The sequence below is a fragment of the Eulemur rufifrons genome, chromosome 6, assembly GCF_041146395.1.
Source record: "Eulemur rufifrons isolate Redbay chromosome 6, OSU_ERuf_1, whole genome shotgun sequence".
Lineage (NCBI taxonomy): Eukaryota > Metazoa > Chordata > Mammalia > Primates > Lemuridae > Eulemur > Eulemur rufifrons.
Window position 1 is genome coordinate 69,599,894 of NC_090988.1, and position 27,144 is coordinate 69,627,037.

The 27,144-nt window shown below is 41.6% G+C and overlaps 1 protein-coding gene across 3 annotated transcripts in view; it reads left to right on the forward strand.

Moving 5' to 3' along the window:
- Window positions 1–27,144, forward strand: part of NELL1 (neural EGFL like 1) — a 720,354-nt gene that overhangs the window by 6,094 nt on the left and 687,116 nt on the right. For all 3 annotated transcript variants that reach the window (XM_069469705.1, XM_069469706.1, XM_069469704.1), the window contains exon 2: window positions 2,343–2,471. In XM_069469705.1, coding sequence (XP_069325806.1) covers window positions 2,343–2,471 — 129 coding nt within the window. The remainder of the gene's footprint in view (window positions 1–2,342; window positions 2,472–27,144) is intronic.

The following is a 27,144-nucleotide window of genomic DNA, read 5'->3' on the forward strand; positions in this document are numbered from 1 at the left end:
AACTTAAAGTTAGATCATATTGAAAATGTAAATCAAAGTTTATCTCATCCCCCTTCTCCCACCCAAAATACAAACCTGAAAACCCTCCATGATATCCCACTAGAATTAGAATAACATCCTGGCTCCATTTGGTGGGTCACAGGTCTTATATTATCTAGTCCTTGCCCACCCCTTGGACTCATGTTCTACTACTCTCTCCCTGGCCCATTGTGTTCCAGCCACACCAGCCTTTTCTCTGTTCCTTGAATACTTCAAGTTTGTTCCTCCTTTGCATTCATTGTTCTCTGCATGTGGAAAGATCCCCCTCCTCCCATTTTGTTCTTTCTAGTCATTCAGGTGTCATCTCAAAAGAATCCCCCCCCCCATTCTAAACTAGGGCCCTGGAGTCAGGAGTCAGGGATGATGGCTGGTGGCTTAAGCCTGTAGTTCCAGCTACTCAGGGGCTGGGGGCTGGGTGGGGGGAGGTGCTGAGGTGGGAGGATCCCTGGAGTCCAGGAGTTCAAGGCTACAGTGAGCTGTGATTGTGCCATTGCACTACAGCCTGGGTGACAAAGCAACAGAGCGAGACCCTGTCTGAAAGAAAGAAAGAAAGAAAGAAAGTAGGGCCCCCATCCAAGTTGCTTTCTATCCCATAACTCTGTTTTAGTTTCTTCACAGCACCAAATTATCTTATTTATTTGTTTGTTTATTTTTTGTCCCCTCCCCACTTCCCCCTCCACCCCCAGCCAGGAATGCAAACCCCATGAGCACATCTCCGGTGCCTCGCAATGTGTATGTTACACAGTAAGCGCTCAGCGTTGCCTGTTGAGACAATACTAAATGAATGAATGCAGAGTGAATGGAAGGAGGAGCTATGTTTGGGTAAACCAGTCCCATAACTGGCTGCATCAGAAAGGAGAATACTTAGACCTTCAGTTCAGGGGACAAGGGGAAGCCTGAGAAAAACTAAGAAGGCAGTTATATGCACTGTGCCTTCAATTTAACCTTTTGTCTGCCTTGGCAATGACAGGTTTCTGCTCCAAAGAGAACTTCCTGACCAACCTTCTGTTAGCAGAAGCCTAGACTGTGGCAGCTGTTCCTGTTTCCTAATAGGGAAAGAGTAAGGAGAGGGTAGATTTCCTTCCCCAGGTCTGCAGGGCCAGGGTGAAGGTGGGAGGACAGGTGAGGTTGCCATAACGCATGATGTCTGGCTGAACACTCACTTGGTGGGCGCAAGCTCTCCAAATCTTGCCTTGGCAACCACATTACCACCAGGCGAAAGTTGGCTGCCATTGCTGATTAAAACATTTCCAATTGTGCAATCAGAATTGCATCACTGAGATGCTAAGTGTAGACAGACAAAGCCTTTACAAATGGCTTAAACACAGTCCTTTCGAGTGATCTCTAGCTTTATTAATATATATATGGTTGGAAATCATTTTGCAATCATGAATGAATCATTCCACAGAGCACCCCCTGGATGAGAGCCATCCTGAGGGATTTGCCTTTCTCAGACAAGAGTAGGAAGCTCAAGGCCTTGTTTCCCTGCAGGAAGGTTCTCTAACAAGGGTTGTTCCAGTATCTAACTTTCCATTTGGGAATCCCTGTGGATGGAAATATACATCCATTATTCCAGGGATTCTCTGTCCTGGCCAGTCCCTCTGCCGCCTTTCTCCAGCAGAAACTCTGTCCCTGTCATTTCCTTCCTCCTTATCATGGGTGGGCACTCTGTGGAGGTGTTTGCTGGTGGTGTCAGATTTTGCTACTGCATCTGTCTTTGAGGCAGATAGGTCAGGGCCACAGTCCTGTATCCACAGTCCCCAAATTTGTAAAAGCTTTGAAATCCAAAGTTTCTTCATGACATTCAGCAAAACCTATCCTGAGGTGAACTCATTTGGTGGCAAAACTTGACCTAAACTGGTATGAGCCTATTTAACGTCTTTATGTATGCCAATTAGAGGAATATGTCATAGTTTTTGCTCCAGAAATATTGTACTTGATTATGGGGTGCCGATTTAGACTTTCCTGAAGGTGTTCCATAAAATGTAGCATATAGGCTATAAACATTTCTAACATAAGACACATTTTGAATTCTGAAATATATTTAGCCCCAAGGGTTTTGGATGAGGAATTATCAGTCTATAATGGGAAGTGGGAATGGGAGAGGTACCAAGAAACTATAATATCAGTGGGGTGATGGAGGAAAGAGTTGCTCTTCTTTCCCTTCCAGGGAGAGAGATTCCCCGGGCACTCATCGTTGGCTTCCTTGTATTCCCTGCCACTCTGTGCCTCCGTAATCCCGGCTCTGTGTTGCTACTAGCAGTCTTCATTTTAAGCCAAAACAACTCTTTGTTCCTTTCCAGTGGTGGGCTTTGGGATGGATCCTGACCTTCAGATGGATATCATCACCGAGCTTGACCTGGTGAATACCACCCTTGGAGTCACTCAGGTGTCCGGGATGCACAATGCCAGCAAAGCATTTTTATTTCAAGGTAAAGTCACCTCATCCTTTGCATGGGGGCAGAGGTTGGGGAGAAGGGTCTGTCTGGGGAGGGTTCATCTGGTGTATGTTTGTCTGGGGATCAGCTTTGCTGTTTGTCTTGAGTTATTGTCCTACATGTCCAGATATGCAGAGGGTATTCTAAGGGTAGGAAGGAGGCACTGGAGTAAAAGGGTAGGAAGGAGGCAGGGTAGTAAAATATTTCCTTGACAGTTTTGGTGGGGATCTAAAGTGGAATGAATTTACAAGACCCTTGAAAGCCATTGGCTAGTCATATTTTTACAGGCTACTTCTCTAGCTATTATCTATATCTTTACCTGTGCCTATTCCTATGCCTATATCTATATTGCTTTCGTCTAATGGGTAGGCCACGAGCACAGAGGATGTCCATTATGGCTGCATTCTCTTCAGGGTACAGCTTACTTGGTTATGCCCAGTATACAATGGACTGCAATTCATCAAATCATTCAGCAAGCATCTATAGAAGCATTATGGTGGGGGTTTGTCCATTATCTGTTGCCTATTACAGAACATCTGAAACTGGGTAATTTATTTAAAGAACAGGAATTTATTTCTTGTAGGTATGGAAGCTGAGAAGTCCAAGGTCAAGGGGCTGCATCTGGTGAGGGCTCTCTTGCTGGTGGGGGCTCTCTCCAGAATGCCTGGGTAGTGCAGAACATTACCTGGTGAGGAGGCTGAGTGTGCTCACTCAAGTCTCTCTTTGTCTTCTTACAAAGCCACCAGTCTCACTCCCATGACAATCCATTAACATTAATCCATGAATCCATGAATGGGTTTACTTTAGTCATGAGGGTAGAGCCTGATGACCCAGTTACCTCTTATTGCATTGGGGCTTAAATTTCAACATGAGTTTTGGGGAGGACAAATATTCAAACTATGGCACAAGGGCTCTGGAGCCCTACAGCCTGGGATCAGATTTTGGGCAATAACTTAGTCTGACTGTGCCTCAGTGTCCTCATCTAAAATAATATTACCTACCTCATGATGTTATAAGGATCAGAGGAGCTAATCTATTAAACTGTTTAGAACAGTGCCTGGTACATAGTAAATGCTCAGTAAGTACTAGTTATCATTATGGAATTCCTACTGTATATCAGACAACATGCTAATAACAGGGTTACCACTAAGAGTAAATAAGATAGATGCAGCCCTTGCTCTAAAATATAGTGAAGGAAACAGTGATTACACAAGTAATTATTGAGTAACGATTGCTATATTTACAATGAAGGGATGTATAGGCTGCCAAATAAGAGTAGTCCAGGGACATCTGATTTAATGAGAGCTGGAGACGGTGATAGTCGGGGAAAGGCTACCTTGAAACAGTATGTCTTAGCCTGTTTGTGCTGCAAAATATCACAGACTAGGTAATTTATAAACAATAAGAATTTGTTTCTCACATTTCTGGAGGCTGGGAAGCCCAAGATCAAGGCATCAGCAGATTCGGTGTCTAGTGAGCATTGGCTCTCTCTGTTTCCAAGGTGACACCTTGTTGCTGTATCCTCTGGAGGGGATGTGTGCTGTCTCCTCGCATGGTGGAAGGGATGGAAGGGCAAGAAAAGGACTGGCTAGTTCCCTTGAGCCCTTTTTTAAGAGCACTAATCATCCATTCAAGAGGGCAGAGCCCCCAGGACTTACCTCCTAAAAGCCCCACCTCAGGATACTGTTGCACTGAGGATTAAACTTCAACATGAATTTTGAAGGGACACAAATATTCAAATCATAGCAAAGTGATATGTCAGCAGAGACTTGAAAAATGAGTAGAAAGCCTGGTGTAGGAAAGGGTAGGGCTCAGAGCATTCTGGGCTGAGGAAATAGTATGTATAAAGATCTCAAGGCAAGAACCCACTAAAAGACATCTAGCATGGCTGAAGGGTGGTGAGTGGCTGAAGAGGTAGACAGGAGCTAGTTACATCGGACCCTGTTGGCAGAGCTGATACTCTGCTGATATGCATGGGTTTGAGGGTACTGATGATTTCTGACCTTTCTCATAGGTAAGAGACCATGTCCTTGTTGTTAACTGTTGTAAATACTACTCTTGCCTGTGGGCCATGGTAATGGCTTTGTATTTAACTCTCAGAGAAGTGGGAGCCTTTAAGCAAGGGAGTGTACTGATCAGATATGGTAGTAAGGCAGCCTAGACATTTCTCCAAGAAAACTGTTGGCAGGGTTCTTTTAACTCAGCCTTTTAAGAAGATGACAAAAGAATTATTTTAGAGGGACTGAACCAACATTATGGAATGAGATTTACGTATTTACTGTGTAGATAACAAGCCTTGTTAATGATATGTAGCAAATCTATGGATATTATGTAATGATAGATAATAAGACTATGGATGTATTAATTTCCACTTACTCCTTACTAAGGAATCGGTGAAGTATATAAGCTTGGTATGGTTAAAAGAATATAGACTGGATTACTTTCCTTTTTGCATTGTGCAAAGTCTGCTCAGTCGCTGTTGAGAGTCCATGCCATTCTTGATCTGAGCAAAGCTGCTGACACTTTGTCAACAGAGTTGCTGTGGAAACTTGTCTGATCTGTAAGCTTCAGGAGGGCAGGAGTCCTGCAGATCTTGATACTTCTAGATCCCCAGGGCCAACTATTGTGCATGAAACATAGTAGATGATTAATAAACATGTTGAATTGAATTAAAATTTCCTCTGTCCAATGTACCCTATAAAAGGCCTGCTGCTTGCTTTACTTGCTATTAATTAATTAACTAATTAATTAATTCCATAAGCGTGGGCCTGCTGGCTGGAACTCTGCTCTCTAACATGTGTGCTCTCTGTTCTGGCAATGGTCTCTGGGATATGTGCCAGGCTGCAACCACTAGGAGGGATTTTCAGCTTCTTTGGTAGGAAGGGTAACTTCATTATGGGACTTTGACTGAAGAGGCCTTTCCCTTATGTCCTTACCTGGATAATCCAGACTAATCTCCCCATCTCAAGATCTGTAATTTAATCGTATTTGCAAAATCCCTTCTACCAGGTAATACAACATATTCATGGGTTCTGGTGATTAACACCTGGACGTCTCTTAGGAGCCTAGGCTACCCCTTCAACACTTTGCTTGGAGATCTTCTCACCTAAATATCCAAGTTATTGTTTGCAAGTTTTGTTTTCCATGTAAGTGTAGGAAAAATTCAGCTCTGCTTTCTGCCACTGTATAACAAATTGGCTTTTTCTACCATGCTCCCCTCAATTTTTCCAGGCTTTACCTATTATCCAATTCCAGAGCCTCTTCTCATTTTTAGGTTTTTGTTACAGCAGCACCCTACTTCCAGGTACATAAAATCTGTGTTGGTTTCCTATTGTTGCTGTAACAAATTACCGTAAATTTAGTGATTTCAAACAAATTTATCATCTTGCAGTTCTGGAGGTCGTAAGTTCAAAATGAGCTTTACGGGGCTAAAATCAAGGTGTTATTGGGACCACCGAGATAATCTAAGATAAGATCCTCATCTCAAGATCCATAATTTGATTATATCTGCAAAATCTCTTTTGCCATGTAAGATAACGTATTTGCAGGTTCTAGGATTTAAAATATGCTTATCCTTTGGAAGCCACTATTCTGTCTATCATAAGATGGCTAACCATTGTTGGACAGAAATATGAACATAATTATGTTTTCTGAGTACTCCAATTAAATCCTCCTTTCTAGTGCAGTATTGTGTTCAATTGAAATATATTGTGAGCTGCATCTTTACTTTTAAATTTTGTAGAAGCCACATTAAAGAGTAAAAAGAAACAGTTACAATTAATTATACATCTTATTTGACCCAATATATAAAAAATATTACTATTTCAACATGTGGTCAACACAAAAAATTATTAATAAGATATTTTACATTTTCTTTTACAAAGTCTTCAAAATTAATTTGCATTTTATACTTAAAACACATTTCCATTGCTTGCTACATTTTCATTTGTTATAATTGATACATATTTAGATTTTATGAAATTTAAAGTTGAAAAAGTAGATTCGCCAAATTATTCCCTATGGACCTAATTAATTATTAGATTAAAAAATTTAAGCAGCTTTATTGTGGCATAATTGAATTATAATAAACTGTGCATATTCAGAGTGTACAGCTTGGTAATTTTGATATACGAATACACCGATGCAACCATCACCACAATCAAGAAAAATGAACATAGTTATCACCCCAAAAAGTTTACTTTTTTTCCTTTTATGATCCCTCTCACCTATCTGTACCAACCTCTGTCCCTAACTATGGTTCTACTTTCTCTCATTATAGATTAATTCATATTTTCTAGAATTTTATATAAATACAATCATATAATATGTCACTTTTTTGTCTGGATTCTTTTACTCATTATTGTTACTTTGATATTTTTACATGTTGTAGCATGTAAAGTGCTTTAATTATAGGCAGTATATAGTTGAGTCTTACCTTTTTTTTTCTTTTAACCAGTAAGATAATCTATGCCTTTTCATCAGTGTATTTAGACTATTTACATTTAACATGATTGTCGACAGGGTCATGTTTAAATTTATCTTCTTGCTATTTGTTTTCTACCTGTCCCATGTATGCTTTGTTCCCTGTTCCCTATTTCTCTTTTCTATTGGATTAATTGAATTTTTTCATTATTCCATTTTATCTTTTCTGTTGGGTTATTGGCTATAACCCTTTGTCTTGTAATTTTAGTGGTTGCTTCAGGGTTTATAGCATACCTCTTTAAATTATCACAATCTACCTTCAAGTGATATTATACTGCTTTTTGTATATTATAAGAACATTTCAATAGTATATTTTCTCCTCTTGACCTTTATACTACTGTTGTCATACATTTTTACTTTTATTTATGTTTTAAACTCCAGACTGCATTGTTATTTTTATTTAATCAATTATCTTTTTAACAGATTTAGATGATAAAGTCAGTTATATGTTTACCCATGTGGTTATTGTTTTCTGTGTTCTTCATTCCCTTGTGTAAATCTATATTTCCATCTGGTATCATTTTCATCCTGCCTGATAGACTTTCTTTAACATTTCTTATAGTGCAGATCTGCTGGTGATGAATTACTTCAAATTTTGTATGTCTGAAAAAGCCTTTATTTTGCTTTCATTTTTGAAATATATTTTTTGCTGAATATAAAATTCTGGGTTGACAGTTTCCTTTTTTCCATATTTTAATGATGTCTTTTCATTTGCATTGTTTCTGACAAGAAATCTGTTGTCATCTTATCTTTGTTCCTCTGTAGGGAATATAAGTATTTTTCCTTGCTTTTAAGACTTTCTCTTTACCACTGATTTTGAGCAATTTTATTATGATGTATCTTGGTGTAGTTTTTGTCATGCTTTTTGTGTATAAGATTTATTGAGCTTCATCAAATTTGGAAAAATTTGGCCATTATGTCTTTAAATATTTTTTCTGTTGCTTTTTTGTTTTTCAGGGACTCCAACTACATGTATATTAAGTTGCAGAAGTTGTTTTATGGCTCACTGATACTCTGTTCATTTAAAAAATTACTATTCCCTTTTCTTTCTGTATATAATCTTTAAGCATTTCTATTGCTATGCCTTCAAGATCCCTAAATTTTCTTCTGTATTATCTGTTGTTAGTATCACTCTGTGTATTTTTTATCTCATATATTATAGTTTTATTTTTGTAAGTTCAGTTTGACTGTTAAAAATGTTCCATGTCTCCATCTAATTCTTTGAGTATATAGAATACAGTTACAATAACTGTTTTAATGTTGTTAACTGCAAATTCTAATAATTATATCAGTGCTGGGTCAATTTTGATTGATTTTTTTTCTCATTACCTCTTCTTTGCACACCTCTTAATTTTTGATTGAATGCCAGTCACTGTGAATTTTATCTTGTTTGGTACTGGGTTGTTTTTGTATTCTTACATTCTTGAGTTTTATTCTAGGACATAGTTAAGTTGCTGGGAACGAAGTCAATCCTTTTAAATCCTACTTTTAAAGTTTGTAGATGGGCCCAGAGAAATGCTAGTGCTAATAGGTAGAGTAGAGCTAATTATTCCCCATCTCTGGGGCAACATTCTTCCGTGTACTCTACCCAAGGTCCGATGAGTCATGGGACTTTCCAGTTGACTGGTGGGATTAGGCACTATTTCTGGTTCTTGTGTACATTGGATGCTCTTGCCTTTTGGGTGGTTTTTTTTTTGGTCCTTGGGTAATTTTCTCACATGCATGCACTGATCAGTACTCCGGTGAGTATTGATTTTGAGGTAGATCTATATTTCTCCCTTTGTGCTCCTGTCTTCTTTCATGTATTCTGCCCTGTGAAATCTAGGTGCCTTGGTCTGCCCAGACTCTTGGCTTCCCTTCCTCAACTCAGGGAACTGCTAGACTCTGCCTGAGTTTCCCCTTCCTATGCCACAGCCTGGAAACTGTCTCAGACCAATAAGCTGGGGTAATTGTAGGGCTCATCTCTTTTGTAGCTCATCTCCCAAGGATCACTGCCCTTCATTGGCTGATGTCTAGTGTCTTGAAAATGGCTGTTCCTTCAAATACTCACTTTAAATCTACATTCAAGTTGATTACAATTATATAAAATTAAAAATTCATTTCCTCTGCCACACTAGCCATATTTCATGCGCTCATTCATATAGTATGTGTCTAGGGGTTGCCATATTGGCCAGTGCAAGTGTGGAGAGGCACAGAGATTTTACTGTTTCACCACAGGTCAGTTAATGTGGGCAGGCTTCAAAATCCCATTTTTCAAGGTTAATGCATGATAGCAATGAACAAGCTACTTAAGTGTTACACCTCAAAGTACCTCCATTTACTCATTGATAAAATGGGGTTAATAATAGTACCTACTATATATGGTTGTATGCATATGAAATAAATTAATACATATAAAGTGCTAGAACTGTACTTGGTACATGGTAAGCTCTCATTAAATATGAGTCCTTACATTTTAAAGTAATAGGCTCTAGCTTATCCCCCTTATGTGTGTCATCTACCTTGTATGTTATTAATGTCAGATTTTAGCCTGCAGAGGTAGTTTAGGATGGTGGAAAAAGCAGATTGGGGAGGGGCAGAAGATGGGATTTAGCACTTTGCATTCTAATTTATTTCATCCTCATTACAACCACATAAGATAGGTATTATTATTACCCTCTTTTGTCAATGAGCAAATGGAAGCACTTTGAGACAGTACTGAGGATGCCAGTGGATATGTCTCTTGATGTCCAAAGCTTCAGTTTTCTTACCTGGAAACAGGATGAATACAGAGACTGATTGTTAAGAATTAAATGACAGTACATGGGAAAGCACTTTTGTAAGTGCAAAGTGTAAAAACCAGGTTGATTATTCTTTCCTTCATTTATTTTTATTTCTTCTAATATTTTACCATTCCATGTCCAGTTGTAAGGGGATGTGTGTTCAGGGAATGAAAATCTTCATTTCAGTGCTAGACTATTAATAATATTGATACATCTGAGTAGAAAGCTCATTTAACTGGAAGCACTCCTACAGTACCAACTCTAAAGCTTGCTAGGATTTATTTAGGAACTAGCCAGCTTTTTAGTGTTATTTTTGTTATTGCTGTCCTTGTATAAGTGCAAGGAATAAGTAAGATTTTTATTTTCTTCTTGCCTGAAACAAATTATATTTTTTTAGGGATTAGGGATGGTGTGGGAAGGAGAATGAGTGGCTATGTGTAAGGCTGGCATAGATCTTCTCTAAGCTGCAAAACATCCTAAATACCAGCATGAGATTTTCAAAAATCATTTTGCCATACCTCTGCTTTGCTTTGAGTGGGGCTTGGAGAAGATCTGAGAGTTTGAAACTATACTTCTCCCTGACTGACAGTGTCTTAGTGTTAAGTAGTTGGGAGAATGTGTCACTGGTGTTTCATTTATACAAGTGAATTAGAATATGCATGAATGTAAATTCTTTAGTATGTTGCTTTTTTTTTTTCCTGCCAGGAAAGTGCTACCTTTCAGGAGTTGTTTCAGAAGAGTCTCTAAAGAAAGAATAGATAGTATCTTTCAAGTAGCCTGTTTTATGTGACAAGATAGAACAAAAGCTAATGTAGGCTACTTCGAGGGGAAGATTCAGAAATTTAGCACCTATTTGCATTCTAGCCTTTGAGCTAGATGTTGTGGAAGACACAAACGAATAAGGCAAAGATTGCAGCCTCAAGGAGGTTACAGTTTGGAAGGGCAAATACACCATGACCTCAGACACTCTAATGCAGAGGAAAAGAGAATAGGTTTGCAGTCAAATGTGCATAAAGTCCTAAGAACATTCAAGGAAGAAATTTCTTCTCACTGGATTATCTGGGAAAGGGATTTTAGGGGAGGTGGCATCTGAAGCAGATCTTAAGAGATGTATAAGAATGAAATATGTGGTTTCTATTTCATAGGAGCACTGCCAGTGTGTAATCATTTTCACAAAACGGTGCTCGAGGTTTGAGCTATGGCTCTTAATGTTTAGAAAATTTGAGTAAAATGCAGTTACCCAAAGGGTTTGTTTAATGCTGATCTTCCAGATTTCCTGCCACCCACTATTGCCCAAGTCTGAATTGTTTTTTCTGTTGATTGGATGCGCCTAGTCACTAATTACCTCTGGGAGCATTTACGAGTCAGCCTCACTTTGAGTGGAGTGATTTAGTATAACTTTGCATTTAATCAATTAGTAGAGTGATTCAATTCACATACCAGTATCTCCCAAATATAGGTATTTTTGCTTTTGCCAAATAAAACCTCAGGCAAGCTGTGAGAGTGGAGTGGGCTTTCAAGTCCCTCTCTGGGGCAAATTAACACCTGCACTGGCTTATTCTGGAAAATCATTAAATGGCTATGTGACTAAATGTATATCATTGAGCAAATAAACTCTGTATTTATCGCCCAAATCTGCAAACTTTTAACATCTGCACTAAAATCTATTCTCTCAGTCCTACTTATTCTCCCATCAAATAGTACATTCAGGAAAGCAAAGATGGAGAGAGACGGCAGAGAATGCAAAATGATAAGAATTCTTTCAGAAACTATTAGGTAGATGAGCCAATTTCATATGAACAAGTTAACCTTGGGCAAATTGCTTTACCTCTTGCAATTTGTTTCCTCTTCAGACATTGAGTAATGATGGTACTGTCTACAGTACAAGATATTTTTCAGGATTAATTTAGATTATATAAATTGGTTGTGAGAAAAAGAAATTTAAATGTTAATTAATATTATTATTAAAATATATATTAGAAAATATACATTTTTCATTAAATATTTAGCAAGTGTCTACTTTGTGCTAGGCACTCTTGAAAGTATGAGGGATATAGCAGTGAATAAATGAAAGACAATAAACTAATAAGTGTAGGGTATGTTTAGTTTATCTAACTTAAAAATTCATGTATTTAAATTAGGAAAATATTTCTATTTTTTCTCTCAAGGAGTATGTAATTGAAATTAGCCACTGTACTTAATTCCTGATGAGGATGGATAACTGTCATCTGAACTAGATTTTTTTTTTTAAAAAAGAATGATCTCAAATACCTAAAATTTGTCATTTAATCCTTTCACCGGCTTCCCTATATATGTGCTATTTTCATATTCATTATCCAGATGAGGAAACTGAGACCTGGGGAATTCCAGAAACTCATCTGTGACCACAGATTAGCTGCTGGGGCAGACATGGGGTTTGAACTCAGGAGTCTACACCTGCAGAGTGTGTGTCTTAGCCCCATTCCACTTCATGGCTGTTTCCCCTACTTCAAGAGCATGGGAATGAATAAGTGCAACGTGATAGAGATATAGCTTCTCTTAAGACACCAAAGGACATCTGCCAAAATACTTTTTGACAACTATTTGAGATCAACCAGGACAGATGGTTGTCTTGTTAGTTGGTGAATTCCATTTAATGAAATTTTCATGATTCTTTCACTCAGAGGGGCCTGCTGAATACCTGGAGATGCATACGTGGTAATCTGTTTTGGCTGCTTAAACAGAACATGCAAGAACATCAGAATTAACCATGAGGCTACACTTTAATAGGTATCCATTTTAAAATGTAGTCTCTGTGGCCATTTGGCCAGGGTTTTCTTGAGAGAGCATTGTGGGAAAATAATTAGATCTGCATTGACTATGGTGCTCTTTGATAAATGCTTTGATTCTTAATTGGGATTTATTTTAACATATTGGGACTGAACTTTTTTTCTGTGGGAACACATCTCTAAAATTAGAATGTAAATCAGTGGAAAAATATGATTTGATATGCAAATATTTTATTGAAATACAACTTTTCATAGATGCAGCCAATGTATGAAGCGAAGCCAAGATGGAATGATAAGCTAGGCTGGCTCCATTCTCAGGCTTTATAGTCTGTTAAAAAAATAAAGCACACACACCTCCTGGCAGCAGGGGGTTGCAGAGCAGGCATGGGGGCCATGAGCCTGGAGACCCGGGACCTAGCCCTGGCTCTTTCACTGTTGACCCCTGGGTATGTCACTTAACTTCTCCTGTCCTCAGCTCTCAGTCATAGGATCTTTAGCTTGACAAGGAACTAGTTTACAAAACAATAGAAAAATACAGACAAGCACAAAGGATGATATAAGCAACAAACCTGTAGCTGTCCTCTAGAATCAACACATATTCACATTTTGTCATATTTGCTTTGAATCTTTAAAAAGTAGTTACAAAATAAATGGAAGTCCCTATGTTCCCCTCCCAGTCTCTTTCCTCTGTTAGTCTCCCTAGAGGCCACCACTAATGTGGTCGGAGTATCTAGTCCATGTGATGTGTGTGTGTCTGTGTATGCTTATATATCAGCACATTTATATACTTGTATGTGTTCACGTACAAGATAGATAATAGAGAGGGCATATGTGTTGTGGCAAAATGTAATGCCTTTGGAGCCAAACTGCCTAGGTTTAAATCCCAGCTCTGACTCTCACTAGCTGTGTTATCTTGGGCAAGTTCTTTAACTTCTCTGCCTCATTTTTCTCATTCGTAATATGGGTAAATAAAACCTCTATCTCATAGCATTGTTCTGTGGATTAAGTTAGTTGATTTATATAATGTATTAGAACATTGTTGGGTATGTAGCAAACATTCAATGAATGTAAGATATTGCTTTGTGTGGTTTACACAATTATATAAATGGTATAATACAGTATGGATCTTTCTGAAACTTATTTCACTCACCATTATTCTTTGGAAGACATTTAGATCTAGTTCATTAGTTTGAGCTGCCACATAATACTGCAATGTATTCATTCATTTGCCTATTGATGGAAACTTGGCTTGGTTCAGATTTTTGACTAACACTACTACAATGTACATCTTTGTTCATGCCTCTTTGTCCATGGTTCTGAGATTCTTAAGACACATACTTCATCATAGAGAGGACTCTTTAAGAGAGTACTTAATTGTTTAGCAATTCATTAGTCCAATCCTATGACTGGTCATCTCCATTGATGAAGACAATACTACATCATGAGGTGGAAAATATTATTTTTGGATGACTCTTTTATAAATAATTTGAAGGAAGACTAATTTTGGCTTGATGTAATGCCCTTCCATTGGTGTCACCTAAATCACTCCAGTCACACTGGCCAACTTTTGATTCCTCGAATACTCCAATATTTTCCCTGACCCACGTCATCATTCCTGTTTGCCTTTTACCTAGAAGACGTCCTTGTTTCTGCACTTGCTGTATCTGGCCCTTATTCATCCTCTGGTGTTAGCTCACATGTCACTTTCTCAAGGACCATCTTACCTTTGAGGGTCCCTCATTTTATTATCAATCACTACTTCCTGTTGTTTAATTCTTCAGAGTTCTTATCATAAATTGAAATTACATATTTCTTTTTTTCCTTTAATTGTTTTTTGTTCCCCAGTAAATTGTAAATACTCTGTAACTCAACTTGTTTCATTTTCCACCATAAATTAGTACCCAGTACGACACCTAGCACTCAGTTCAAGTTCTAGTGTAGCCCTGTCACAGTTTTAATTAGTAATAAACTTTTTGTGGACCAAGACCACAAAGAGGTTTGCTTGTTTGTTTTTCACTTGTTTCTGCTAAGCTCTGACTTCTCTCCCTTTTGAGTTCATGCTCTTGGTTTCTTGGACCCGCATTTATGTCCTTATGTTCATTACCATTAAATTTCATTACTATCTATAAAAGGAGAGGGTTGGACTAAATCACCAAGGTCACTTGCTGCTTTTAAAATTGAAATTTAAAATTTGAAAATTGAAAGTTCCAATAGAACTTTCTGTGGTGATGGCAGTGCCCTATGTCTACACTGTCCAATCCTGTGGCCACAAGCCACTACTGAGCAATTAAAATGTGACTAGTGTAACTGAGGAACTGGATTTTAAATTTTATATAATTTTAGTTATTTAAAGTTTAAGTAGCCACATGTGGCTAGTGGCTGCTGTATTGAGCAGTACCGTTTTAGAGAAAAAGTATCCGAATTTTAAACGATGAAATGGCGCGTCTAGCACATGGGGAGAAACCACCATGTGGCTAGGACAGATTCATTTATTCAGGGTTCTTTCATTTATTTATAAGATTTTTTTTCTTTATTTTCTTTCACCGAGTATAAGCTGTGTGCTAGGCACAAAACTGGGTCCTGGGGATGTAGCTTTGAAGAAGACAGTCGTGGCCCTTGTTCTCACGGGGCTTCCTGTCTGGTTCCTTCCTGTCCTCTGCCTTGGCTGCATATTCGAATCAATAGGGGAACTTTAAAAAACTCTGATGCTGAGGACCCACCTCAGAGATTGTGATTTATTTGATCTAATGTGGAGCTCAAGACTTGGATAGTCTTATAAAAACACCACTGGTGACTCTAAGTGGCAGCCAGGTTTTAGGATCTCTGGTGTAGGGGAAAGTAGGTGCCCTTCTTGGTAAATAACCAGAGAGAGTCACGTTTAAAGTTTTACTTTGGTGGGGAAGTTTCCTGCACATTTCAAAGTACTCTACTCGATACCCTGACATGGCTCAATCCTCCCTCCTCAAGAAGAAAAGACTTTAACTGCCTGAAACATGGTGGTCCGTGAAATCAATTACATGGTTTTACTTGTTGTATAGTGGTGTCAAACCTGCGAACATTTCATCACAATAAACTGTGAGCTCTGTCTCCTGGCAAAATATATTTCTGGTCTTCAAGTTGGATTTCTGTGCCCAGTATTTTTCTCCTCTGTAGTCTTGGTCAGTCTAGATTCTGGAACTGGAGATGCCAGAACTCAGCCCCAGTGGGATGAGAAGCATGAGGAGACAGATGTTTATGAGGCAGAAGGAAAATTGACTTAGGCCTTTCAAAGAGGAGGAAATTTCAATATAGGCTGGGTTGTACTGTGGCTAATAGCAACAAGGGCTGATGTCTCTCTGCAGGTTGATTATGGGACAGCTGGGGCTTCTTGAGCACGCTGACAGAGCATCCTTTATGTAGCACCTTGCTGGTGTTCTGATTGAGGGAAAAGGGAGCATGGTGAAGCATGAGCCGGCCTGTGACACTTCTGTCGGAAGTGCATCCCTTTTGCTCAAAGCAAGTTCCGTGGCCAAGCAAGGAAGTGGCCTCCCCAGGAAAAGGCAGCAGATATTTGTGAATGATAATACAGTTTACTGTAGTCTTCCCTTCTCATTGCAAATATTTTGTTCAATCTCCTTTTGACTCATAAAATACACTCTCCTCTTGTCTCTCTCTAGGGAGGCATACAGATGTCCCATCTAGTCATGGCAATAGAGTCAAAGCCCCGGATCCTGGGCTGGGTCTTGATATCGAGTATTCATTTGAATCCTCTTGCTTCAGATACCCATGGACTAAAAAGGCAAATTATCTGCTTCTCATACACTCAATATGAAGTGTTAGAAGAGGGAGGGCCCGGACAAATCAAATAAATCCTTTTTTTTTCCTCTGGGAAAGGGGAACAGTGGAAGGTACACAATGATTACTTCTAGAGCAATTTTGGGATTTGGTGGAACAGATCTGACAAGGACTCCTTACCTTAAGGGATTGGGTATGTTCTTTTACTCCCTGGAAGTAGATCTCCAGTCTGTTGTTTTCCATGCCTCTTGGTTTCACGTTCTTGGGGTCCTTCCTTTTCCATTATATTCTCTTGCAGCTGAAAAACTCTATCAATCCACTTTTTACCCATAGAAGGTAGGAAGCCTGAGGGTTATTTTGTTTGCTAAATAGTCACGGTCTCTTTTAACTAAGATAGTGTGATCCTTTGACTATAAAACAAGAGTAAAATTTGGTCACTTTAATCATCTATTTAATTCCAGTTGGCTTTATGTACCAAGAGCCGCACTCACAGTTAACTTTGATTACCTTGAACCTATTAGGCTTTCATGGAAGAGTCAGAAGAAACCCTTAGTCTCCTTTCTCATTTTGTTCAACGGAAAGGATTCCTTGGTACTACCTTAATTTGTTCAGATGTTTTAACAATGGGTGGGGTGTCTGACCCCTCGATGTCATCCTTGCCTCAAGGGCAAGTTTTAATTGGCCTGTCCAAAGTCTTTCTTAGTTTTATCTTTTCTTGTCAGAGATGAGAAAAAGTTGTCGCTTTCAACCTTGCAAGTCCTGCATTTTCTGGACTCTTTATTTCATTTGCATTTACAAGGTGGCCAATTCTTTCCTGCTCTCATCTTTTATTAGTTTGCAGGGGCTGCTGTAATAAAGTAGCATTGACTGGGTGGCTTAAACAACGGAAATTTATTCTCTCCAGTTCTGGGTGCTAGAAGTCCAAAGTCAAGGTGATGGCGAGGCTTGTTCCTTGTAAGGGCTGTGAGGGAGTGTCTATTCCAGGCATATATCCTTGGCTTATACATGGCTGTCTTCTCTCTTCAAATCATTTTCCCTCTATGTGCATGTCTGTGTCCAAATTTCCCCCTTTTATAAGAACAGTAGTCATATTGGATTGGAGCTCATCCTAACAACCTCATTTTAGCTTCATTACTTCTGTAAAGACCCTATCTCCAAATAAGGTCACATTCTGAGTTACTAGGGTTTAGGGCTTCAGCATATGAAGTTTTTAGGTGGGGCACAATTCAATGCCCAACACATCTTTTTCTTCTAGTTCTCGCCAAATGCAGCCAATATTAATCAAGACACACTACTAACTTTCTGTTTTCTAAGCTCATCAGGTACATTCTTCTCTTCCAATTTATTTCAGATGACAGCTTTACCAAATGTTTCATCCCTGTAAAATATGAATCAACATCAATCTAGGCTCCAATAATGCCCTTTCCTTTCTGCACACTGCCTGGCCCCAGAAGCCAATGCAACATATATTTAGTTTATTTGCTGTTGTGTTGTGGTGGCAGCACCCTGCTTCCTGTTCCAATTTCTGTATCAACAGGAAGGCTGGATGTTGTTGCAATAACCCTCAAATACCAATGACTTAGAATATCAAGGGTTTATTTCTTGCTGATGACACGTGTTCATCATGAATTGACTACCTTTCTCCTTTGCATTTTTCTCCCTCTGGGACCCAGTGCAACTGCTATTCTGGCTTCCCAGGCTACTGCTCATATGCGATGTGTGTCACTCTGCTCGAATCTCATTGGCCAAAGTAAGTGTTATGGCCAAGCCTTAAGTTAAAGGAGATAGAAAGTAAAATTCTCTCCCTGGTAGGGGCAGCAAATATTTGTGAGCACTGTTAGTTACAGTCTAGCACAATAAACTATTTTAATATGTTTAGAAAAGTTCAAGGAGATAGTAGAGTTTGACAGCTTGGGACTAGGTGGTTGGGTAGACTAGAGCAAGGGGTAAAGAGAAGGACTTTGGCTTTGGTACTGAGATCTAACTGTAGTTAATACCAGAAGAATCTATTCTTTATTAAAAGCCTAACAGGTTAATATATTAGGGCTGAAAGAGTCCTCAGAGCAGGGCATGGTTGGTGCTGGCTTTGTATTCCAGGACTTCAAGTTGCAGCTCTGCCACTTAGTTAGCTGTGTGATTTTTGTCAAGTTACTTGACCTCTCTGAATCTCTGTTTCCCTTCTGTCAAAGGGGATAGTGGTTTTATTCACCTTATCTCTCCATGCAGTAAGTAATTGTGTAACCTTGGGCAAGTTACTTACATATACTTCAGTTTCCTCATCTCTCATGCTGAGATAATACTAGTGCCTATTTTACAGGGTTGTTACAAGGATTTAGTGATTTAAAACATTTAAGCCAGTGCTTGTGGTAAATGCTCAATAAATGGTAACTGTTCTTGTTGTAGTTAGCTGAGGTAAAGGTTTTAGCACAGAGCCCGAGACACAGGGAGCACACAATAAATATGAGATCGTCACTTTCTACACCACCACTTTCTTGAGGGGTGCAAGTCTAAGCAGTCAGAGACAGGGAAATAAAGCAGAGAAGGAGAGTTCATTACCAAGCGGGCCACAGGTTCCCGGCAGGCTGATTACTCAGTCTCCCAGGATGTTTTCACACATGCCATATACAGTAACCCCATCTCCAAACAGTCCGTGGCAGGAAGGGAGAAAAATTTATCTGTTGACTCCCAACTCCCATTGGTCCACATTCCTTCCATGAAGCATCCACTTTCCCAGACTTCTGGGTTGTGTGTGCATGGTTTTTATGTGTATCCTGAGATATCTCCTGTCTCAGTGACATCAGGGAAGCCTCAGAGCCTAAGATGAAGGTAGATGGCATGGTGGTTGGTGAGGAACTGTTGGAGCACACATGTGAGCAATAAGAGTATCTGGAAACAGTCTCCAAGGCAGACGATAAGTCCGTAGTGGTATTGGTGGCAGCAGCAATTTGGCTACTTCACTGTGGGAATTGTGATGCTAGGACCCTCTCTGGCCTAAAAGCATAGCAAATGCTTGTATCTATAAACATAGTCACCTTTTGGCCCAGTTTTCTCACTTTACAGGTGAGGAAACTGATGCCAAAGTGGGAAAAGATTTACTTAGGGTTATAGAGCTTGTTAATTGCAGAATAAAAATTAGAATCCAGGCCTTATGAGGAGTTAGTTTTGAAGTTTCCTGATCTGTAGACTGCTAGTTCAGTTCTATCTCATCTCACTTCCTCTCTTCATCCATCCATCCTTCCATCCATTCATCCCTCCATCCATCTCTATGCTTGAGAACCTCCCTTATATCTGGTGCTGCGCCAGGCTGGCATTTCCCACAAAAGAATGAGGCACTAGGAGAGAAGAAGAACTGCGAGGTGCTCCTTTTGCCTGACTTTCTGCCCTCTTCTGCTGTGGCGGTTGGGAAGACAAGCTGTCTGTGGAGCCAAGCCAACGGGGAGGAAATTGGATGCACTCAGGATGTCTGACAGGTAGAATGACTGAGGTTGTCAAGGCCAAAGGAAAGGGAAAGCAGCTGTTCCGTCTCTGGCTTGAGCTCCAATGTATTGGCAGCAGGTCTGAAATGTAGGGAAAAGAGGGATTTCCACAGAGGACTCCTGGCTCCTTGAATCCCATAGGATCTCAGACACAGCTTCCCCACTGAAACAAATCATCAAAGAGGCCGATGGCTCACTAACTGCAAAGCACCATGTAGGACTTGTGAATTACAGGCAGGTCCAAGTTATGATTCCTTTCCTTTAGGAAATGAAAGTTTAGTTGGAAGATAAGCAAATATGTAAAAGATTATTAGTACTATACTATTAAGTTAATAGCTAACAGTATTGTGCTTGGCTAAGAGACACCTGCTTTATCTCAGAGATCTTCTCTTAGAGTCCATGGAAAAGCATCAGTGAACCTGTGGACCCCCTGAAATTGCATGCAAACTTTCAATGTGTATGCATTTTACCAGGGAAGGGGTCGATTCTTGCACCATGTTCTCAAAGACGAGTACAGTCTTTTACAAATTGAAGTACTCTATTGTGTTTCATCCTCCCAGCAGCCCCACTTTTCTCATGAAAAAACCCAAGACCCAGAGAGGTTAAGTGGCAGAATCATACTTGAACCCAGACCTCTTAGACCCCAAACCCTGGGCTTGATCCAATTTGCTTTGGTGCACTTCCACAGTATTAGTAAGGGGAAACTGAGGCAAGCAGTGGTTGGCCCATTCCCCCAGCTTTGATTTGTGCCCAGAAATGGGGAATGAGTGCTTCAGGCGGAAGGCCAGTGACAGTGAGACTTGGGATCATTCAGCCTTGAGAGCAGCAGACTGAAGGTGGCATGCTCCCTGGCAGGGCAAGGCCAGGACAATGGTAGGAGGTTGGCTTTGACTTCACAGAGGCAATGGCCCATGCATAGCTGCATGAAGAGTGTAGTTGACACCTAAGGAAGATCTTCTTGACTTCAAAGGGGCTTACTGAGGGGGGAGTTCAGTCTCCTGAGCAGTCACATTTGGATCAGTCATGAATAGTTCCATCTAAAATCAGGGGAAGGATACATACATCACTGAAGGCTTCCTTTAGTCATAGTTTTTCTCTGTGGTCTTAAATGCACTTTATTCTCCTGATATCCAGAGACCAGCGGAGAGTTAATTGGTGTGTGTAAGTCTGAATTCTCTGAAATCCTCTGAAATGCCTCTGATATCCCAGCAGGGGCGTTTGACACCTACACCCCTTAACTTTGCTGTTCACCTTGAGAAACGCAGCTCTGCAGACACCTGAGGAGGTCTGCACCTCCACGAGGCACCCAGGGCTTCAGATGCTCTGTGAGTGCCTTTACACCTTGACAAGCTGCAAGGCTTTAATGGGCTTAAAGCACTTTGGAAATGACCTGTTGAGGTTCTGTTGCACAAATTAAGACCGCATGGGAAATCATTATGTTGGGTTTACTCGGCTGATGGCTGTGGTGGAATGAAAGGAGAGGGAGCAGGAGCCTCTGCTTGTAGCAAGAGAGAAGTGGAATTAGGTCAGGGTACAGGGGGGCTCGCTGCGAGTGTGCATGTAGTAGGCGTGAGTGCACATCTATGGCTCTGTGTGTGTGAACGTAGGCATGGGTGTGCGTGTGGGGATGTGCCCACATATGGGGCTTTTGGGGCTGTGTGTGAATAGTAATTAAGACCTGGGTTTAAATGCCAGACCCACCATTTACAAGCTGGGTAGGTTAGTTAATTGACCTCTCTGCATGCATTTTCTCATCTGTCAAGTAAGAATAACAACAACCACTTCACAAAGTTATCCTAAGGAGTAAAGGGAAAACCATGTATCAGAAATGCTAAGCACATGCCTGGGATTAGCAGGTGTTGAGTAAAGGTCCACTGTTACTGTCGTTTGTAATGGGAGCAGGTGTGGCCGTGTGCCCGTGGTAAGGGTGTGCGTATGTGTGTGCACACGCCTTAGCTGTCTTAGACTCTCTAATGGGATTGCCTTCATGCAAAATCTCTGGTGTGCTCTCCAAACCAGCTTTTCTAGAGAAGCACTTCACAGTGAGGGCCCTCTGATGCAGGCCTGGGGACTCTTCCTTTCTAGAACTTGCCTGGCTTCCTACCGGGCTTGCTCAGGGATCTCATACTGCCTTTTGGAGTCTTTGTTCTCACCAGCCATTGTTCTCCAAGTCCTTCCCCTGTGCCTTTGGTGGAGGGAGGAAGTGTCCCAGAGGAATGGGAGATCTGATGTACACCGGGCCCACCTGCTACCACCTGAGACCTGGACCCAAGTTTGCCCTGTCCTCCTGCCTGTTCCCTCTTCATTCTTGTTCTTAGTGGGTCTGAATAAACGGGGAGGGTATTTGAGTTCCTCCTGTGTTAAGTTCCACCTTTCACCTTCTCTTCAGCTTTTAATGGTAGGTTTTGCCATGTTTTCTCTATTTGAAGATGCATATTTTACCTTTTAAGATGATGTGTCTTAAAGTCATTGTATACATGTGATCACTGAAGGTTGCATTTCTTATCCCTAAGGCTTTTACTAAAATAATGGTACATCTTAGAATGAGTGGCTTCTTAGACCTCCTTCTTGGTACTCATAAGCTTATATTTCAACAATCTGTTTCTGGGACTGTTTCCCCAACTAAATTGGGAGTAGCTCCAGGTGGGAGGGCCCGGGCCTGGCCGAGCAGTGGCAGGTGCATGGTAGGTGCTCTATGCCAGCTGGTGTGAATGAGCGTGTTGATGAGGCACAGCTCCTCATTGGGGGAGCCCACAGGCCTCAGTTGCCTCTTTTAGCACGTGGCTTTGTCCTTTTATTCTGCGTTCACAGTTTGGGGTCTTGCTATAGCTGTGTTGCTAAGATTACTACCAGAAGAGTGTAGCTGGGGAGGAAATGCAGGTATGTGTGTAAGAATGAGCCCTGTGGTGCATTACTGGTATTCCCAAATGACTTCCAGGTGGTGAGTGCCATTGGGGGGATGAGGATTTTGGGGTCATTTGTGGCTGGCAGGACCTGGGAGGATTTGCAGCAAGAGTGGAGAAATGAGTAGGGCTGGGCTGGGCTGAGAGATGGGGGCAGGAATATGAAGTGGGGTGGGGGGATATACGGATATACTGTCAAGGGACAGTGTGGTTGCCAGTTTGGCTTGAGTAACGAGCTCATGTCAGAGGACAGAAAAGCCTGGGAAGGGAGGTTGGGGCTTAGCTGTGCACAGCTTTGGATACAAAGCTCAGAGGCTTATCGTGGGGAAAGCATGGGCTTTGGTGTCAGTTGGACCTGAGCTCATTCATGAACACTCATTAATTCTTTCATTAAGGCATTTGTTGAAGTGCCAGGTACCACTCCAAGTGCTAGGGATACAGTGGGGAACACAAAGATCAGCCTCCACACTGGTAGGACTTATAATACATTCTAGCAGATTCAAACCCTAGCTTTGTTATTTGCTAGCTGAGTAAATGTAAACAAGTTACTTAACCTTTCTAGGTCTCAGTTTCTTCATCTGTGGACTAGGGATAGTCATACGTAAATGAACTAATGTAAATCAAAGTGCTTGATAGACAGCTGGTATCCAAGAGTGTCAGCTCTTGCCTTCCTCTTCCTCCTTGCCGTCTCCCTTCCCCCACCTTCCTTCCATAGGGAGGTGTCATTGGGGAGTCATTGGCTCTGCTGTACACCTGCTGCTCCAAGAGAAGAGCACAGCAGTTACAGTTTAGCCATCTCCATAGGCACTTGGCCTGGTGTATTTGCCTTTTGGAAGTGACTGCATATTGAGATAGATCAAGGCAGTTCCTCAGTAATAGAAATTAACCTGCAGGTGCTTGGAAGCGTCTCCAGGATGACTGTGAATTCAGAGCGTGGTCCAAAGCTCAAGCTGGATCATGCCTAGAGAGACCCTAGATTAGGAGCTCAGGCTGGGAGGGGCAAGAACAGGTGGAGATAGGAAGCAGCATTAAAGGAGGGGAGATGGGAGACAAGAAGAGATAAAGAGAGCCCCAGGTCCAGTGGAGACTCTGATGGGTAGGGCTGCACCCTATGCGGAAGTTTACTTTTCTGTCTTATATTTGTTGAGTGCCTACCCCACGCCTGTCACTGTCCAGTTGTTGAGACTATGGCCGTGAACCAGAGAACAGATTCCCTGATGAAGCCTGTATAGAGTCAGAGCAGATAGATGATAAACACGTAAACAAATAAACTGCAAGATAATTTTGAATAGAGACAAGGGACATTCATTTATTTCTTCAATTAACAAAATTTGTCTGCTCTTTACTAATTATTGTTCTAGATGATGGAGGGGCCAGGAAGAAAGCTTGTTTGAAGGGAGGCTAAGAGAGAAAGGAAGGTAATGAAACAGACAGCAAGTATAGCTGTTTATGGGTTTTTTTTTTTTAATAAAGAGGCAGGTGCTGGAATATGACTTGGGGTCCAGGGAGTTTTTTCAAGGTCAGACATATTGTATCATATTTGGTAGGACTGTAAAGAATGGTGCAGGAGAGAGGGTGGCTGGTAGCAGGAGTGCAGTCCTTGAGTAGGGGCGAGGGGCGGGGATCCCATGTGTGAGTGGAGGGACTCACTCACTCATCTAGGAGCAGGGTGGGCTGATCCTTGGCACCAGGAGGGAAGGCAGAGAGGGATGAATACAGGCCCCCGAGCTTGGCAGATTTGAAGGTGCAAAGATGCGCTAGTTCTCTTTTCTCAGTGCAGTAAGAAGTGAAGTCATCAGCTGAGGGCAAACAGGGGTGGAGGTCTGAGGTGAGAGAAGGAGGTGTGAAATTAGCAGAAAATAAATGTGGCGATGTGACGGCGTGTACCTTCTCTCGAGCTGTCTGTGCCCTCACCGGGGACAGTGCGAGGGCAGGGCAGGGCTCACGGCTTCCTCCACGTGGTCTCCTCATCTTGTTCGAGCAGCCGCAGAAACCCCTGGCTCCACACACAGGTGTGGCACCGCATGGAAGAGAGTCGGACACTCAGCCAGCGTCGGAGCTGGCACCCCTCTCCATGGTGCGGGATGATCTTTAAGCTCCAGAGCCAGCCTGGCTTTTCTCCTTACCCAGAGAGGACAGGGGTCTGCTCGGTACCGTGGGATTTCTCAGATCTGCTCTCTATTGCCCTTTGTCTCACATACAGCGTTAATTTAGGTATTTTATAGAACATTCTGTATTTATTTTTCAAATTACAAGGTTCTTTATTTTTACCATAGCAAGAGAAACATTTCTAAAATGTTTAAAGAAAAAGTTACTAATTCCTGGACCCTTTTCCCCTGCCATACGCCTCCCCTCCACGGTGGGGTATCGCCTTCTCCCCTACTATTACTTTTTATTTTCTTACTCTTATTTTTATCATCCCCCTCCCATTCCAGAGCCCATGCAGGCTCTGGAGTCTGATAGCCTGGTTTGAATCTCAGCACCCCCAATTTGTTATTTTAGCTCTAATGCTCTCCTTTTAAAAAGGAACCAGCCTGGGCACAGTGGCTCATGCCTATAATCCCAACACTTTGGGAGGCTGATGGGGGAGGATCGCTTGAGGCCAGGAGTTTGAGACCAACCTGGGCAACATAGTGAGATCCTGTCTCTACAGCAAAATGTAAAGGATTCGCTGAGCATGGTAGCACACGCCTGTAGTCCCAGCTACTCAGGAGGCTGAGGCGAGAGGATCTGTAGCTTAGTAACGGTTAATAAATGAAGTAATGAAAAGCGTCCAGAATTGTCTGTGATGTAGTGTGAGAAAATGTAATATAGAGGATTGTAAGATCACAACAAATATTTCTGCTGAGGGCTGGAGGAGGGGGGTGTTGTATGCTTTTCTGGGAAACATTCCAGAAGAGGATGCTCCAGGCCTTGGCGAGGGGGGCTTTTCCTCAGGTTGAGGCGGAGGCAGGAGGCATTCCGGGCAGAGGGGCAGTGCTTCGCAGGGGGCCTGGCACACGAAGAGCTGAGGGACTGAGCGAGTGAGTGGGACGGGCACTGAGGTGCTGTCTGGTCGCTGGGTTCTCTGGGGAGCAGGTTGTCCAGACGATGGAGAACCACTGCTGTTAAAACCAGGAGCGCTGCAGCTTAGACACAGGTGTCCTGGGAGAGACTGGTCCGAGCTGCCGTGAAACCAAAATCTGGGTCACTTGGCTGCTTATATTCATCCTAGAAAATTTGGTGTTTTCAAAGAGGCATTTTCTTTTTTTCCTTTCGTTCCTTTCTGATGAAATTGAATAACAGTCTGGGCTCTGGACTTGGACCAGGATTCAAGTGCCATCTTGGCCATGACTAGCTTCATGACCTTAGACCATGTCCCCGTTTGTAAAGTGGGGGAAATAATACCCTATTTCCCAGGGTAATGTGCATCCCTAATGAGATAGTGTCTGGAGAAGAACTTTGCAAACTCGTTAAGATTAGAAGGATGGGGCTTATTTGTTTATTCCTTGGAGGTGGCAGTGCACTTGGTCTTTAACCCCAGGAAGTGGAGTCAGACTTTGCTTAAATAAAGTGTATTCCCTGAAAGTAGATTCCTGTTGGAGGAGCAAGTCACTGAGATAAAAGACCTGGAGCAGAGGTGCAAATAGGGCTCTTTTAGTACCTTAGAGTTGAGCTGTCCAAGATAGTTGCCACAAACTATGTGTGGCTATTTAAATTTAAATTAATTAAAATGAAATAAAGTTAAAAATTCAGCTCCAGTTGCACTAGCAACATTTCGAGTGCTAGTAGTCATGCTGTATTGGCTACTGTGTTGGACAGCACAGCTGTCATTGTAGAAAGTGCTGTTGGACCCACTGTCTGACAAGGAGCGGGGAACGAGGCCACATGGATCAGCAGAGCCCTAATAAGATCATAGTGGCTTGGCAACACCTTCCAGGGCCCGCTGACATTGCACAGCGATGCCTGCAGAGGAGAGTGCCCTTGGGTAAAAATGAACTTATGAACTGTCAGTGTTACTACGTTCTCTGTGCTGTATTTGGGCATGGGGCAGGACACACACTGTGTTGCCAGGTTGCTTCTTGGGAGCCAAATGCTCAGTGTAAATGGATGCTGTCTCTTGGCTTCCTGCTGTGCTTTGTAGCTCTTAACCACTCCCAGCAGACAATAACCCAGTTGCTTGCCTGCCTGTATTTACATTTTCTGTCAAGGCAGAGAGAGTGGGAGCTTCGGCATGGTAAAAGCACTTCACCATTTCTGTCACTCCCTTGACAGTGTCTTCTCAGAAACCTTGGAGAGTGAAAGTGATGGGGGCCCTTGCTCAACTGATGCGCAGTGGGATTCAGCTGGGTAATTTGCCAGTCATGTTAATGGACATGTCCCTCCACCCCCTTGCCATTTCCCAGGCACACAGAGAGAAAGTGACCTCTCCCTACTTTCTGCGCAGCTCCCAAGAGCGTGTGCTTGATGTACAACGGGGGATGCAATGAGAAAGGAAGTTGGGAAATGGCCCAGAAAACTCC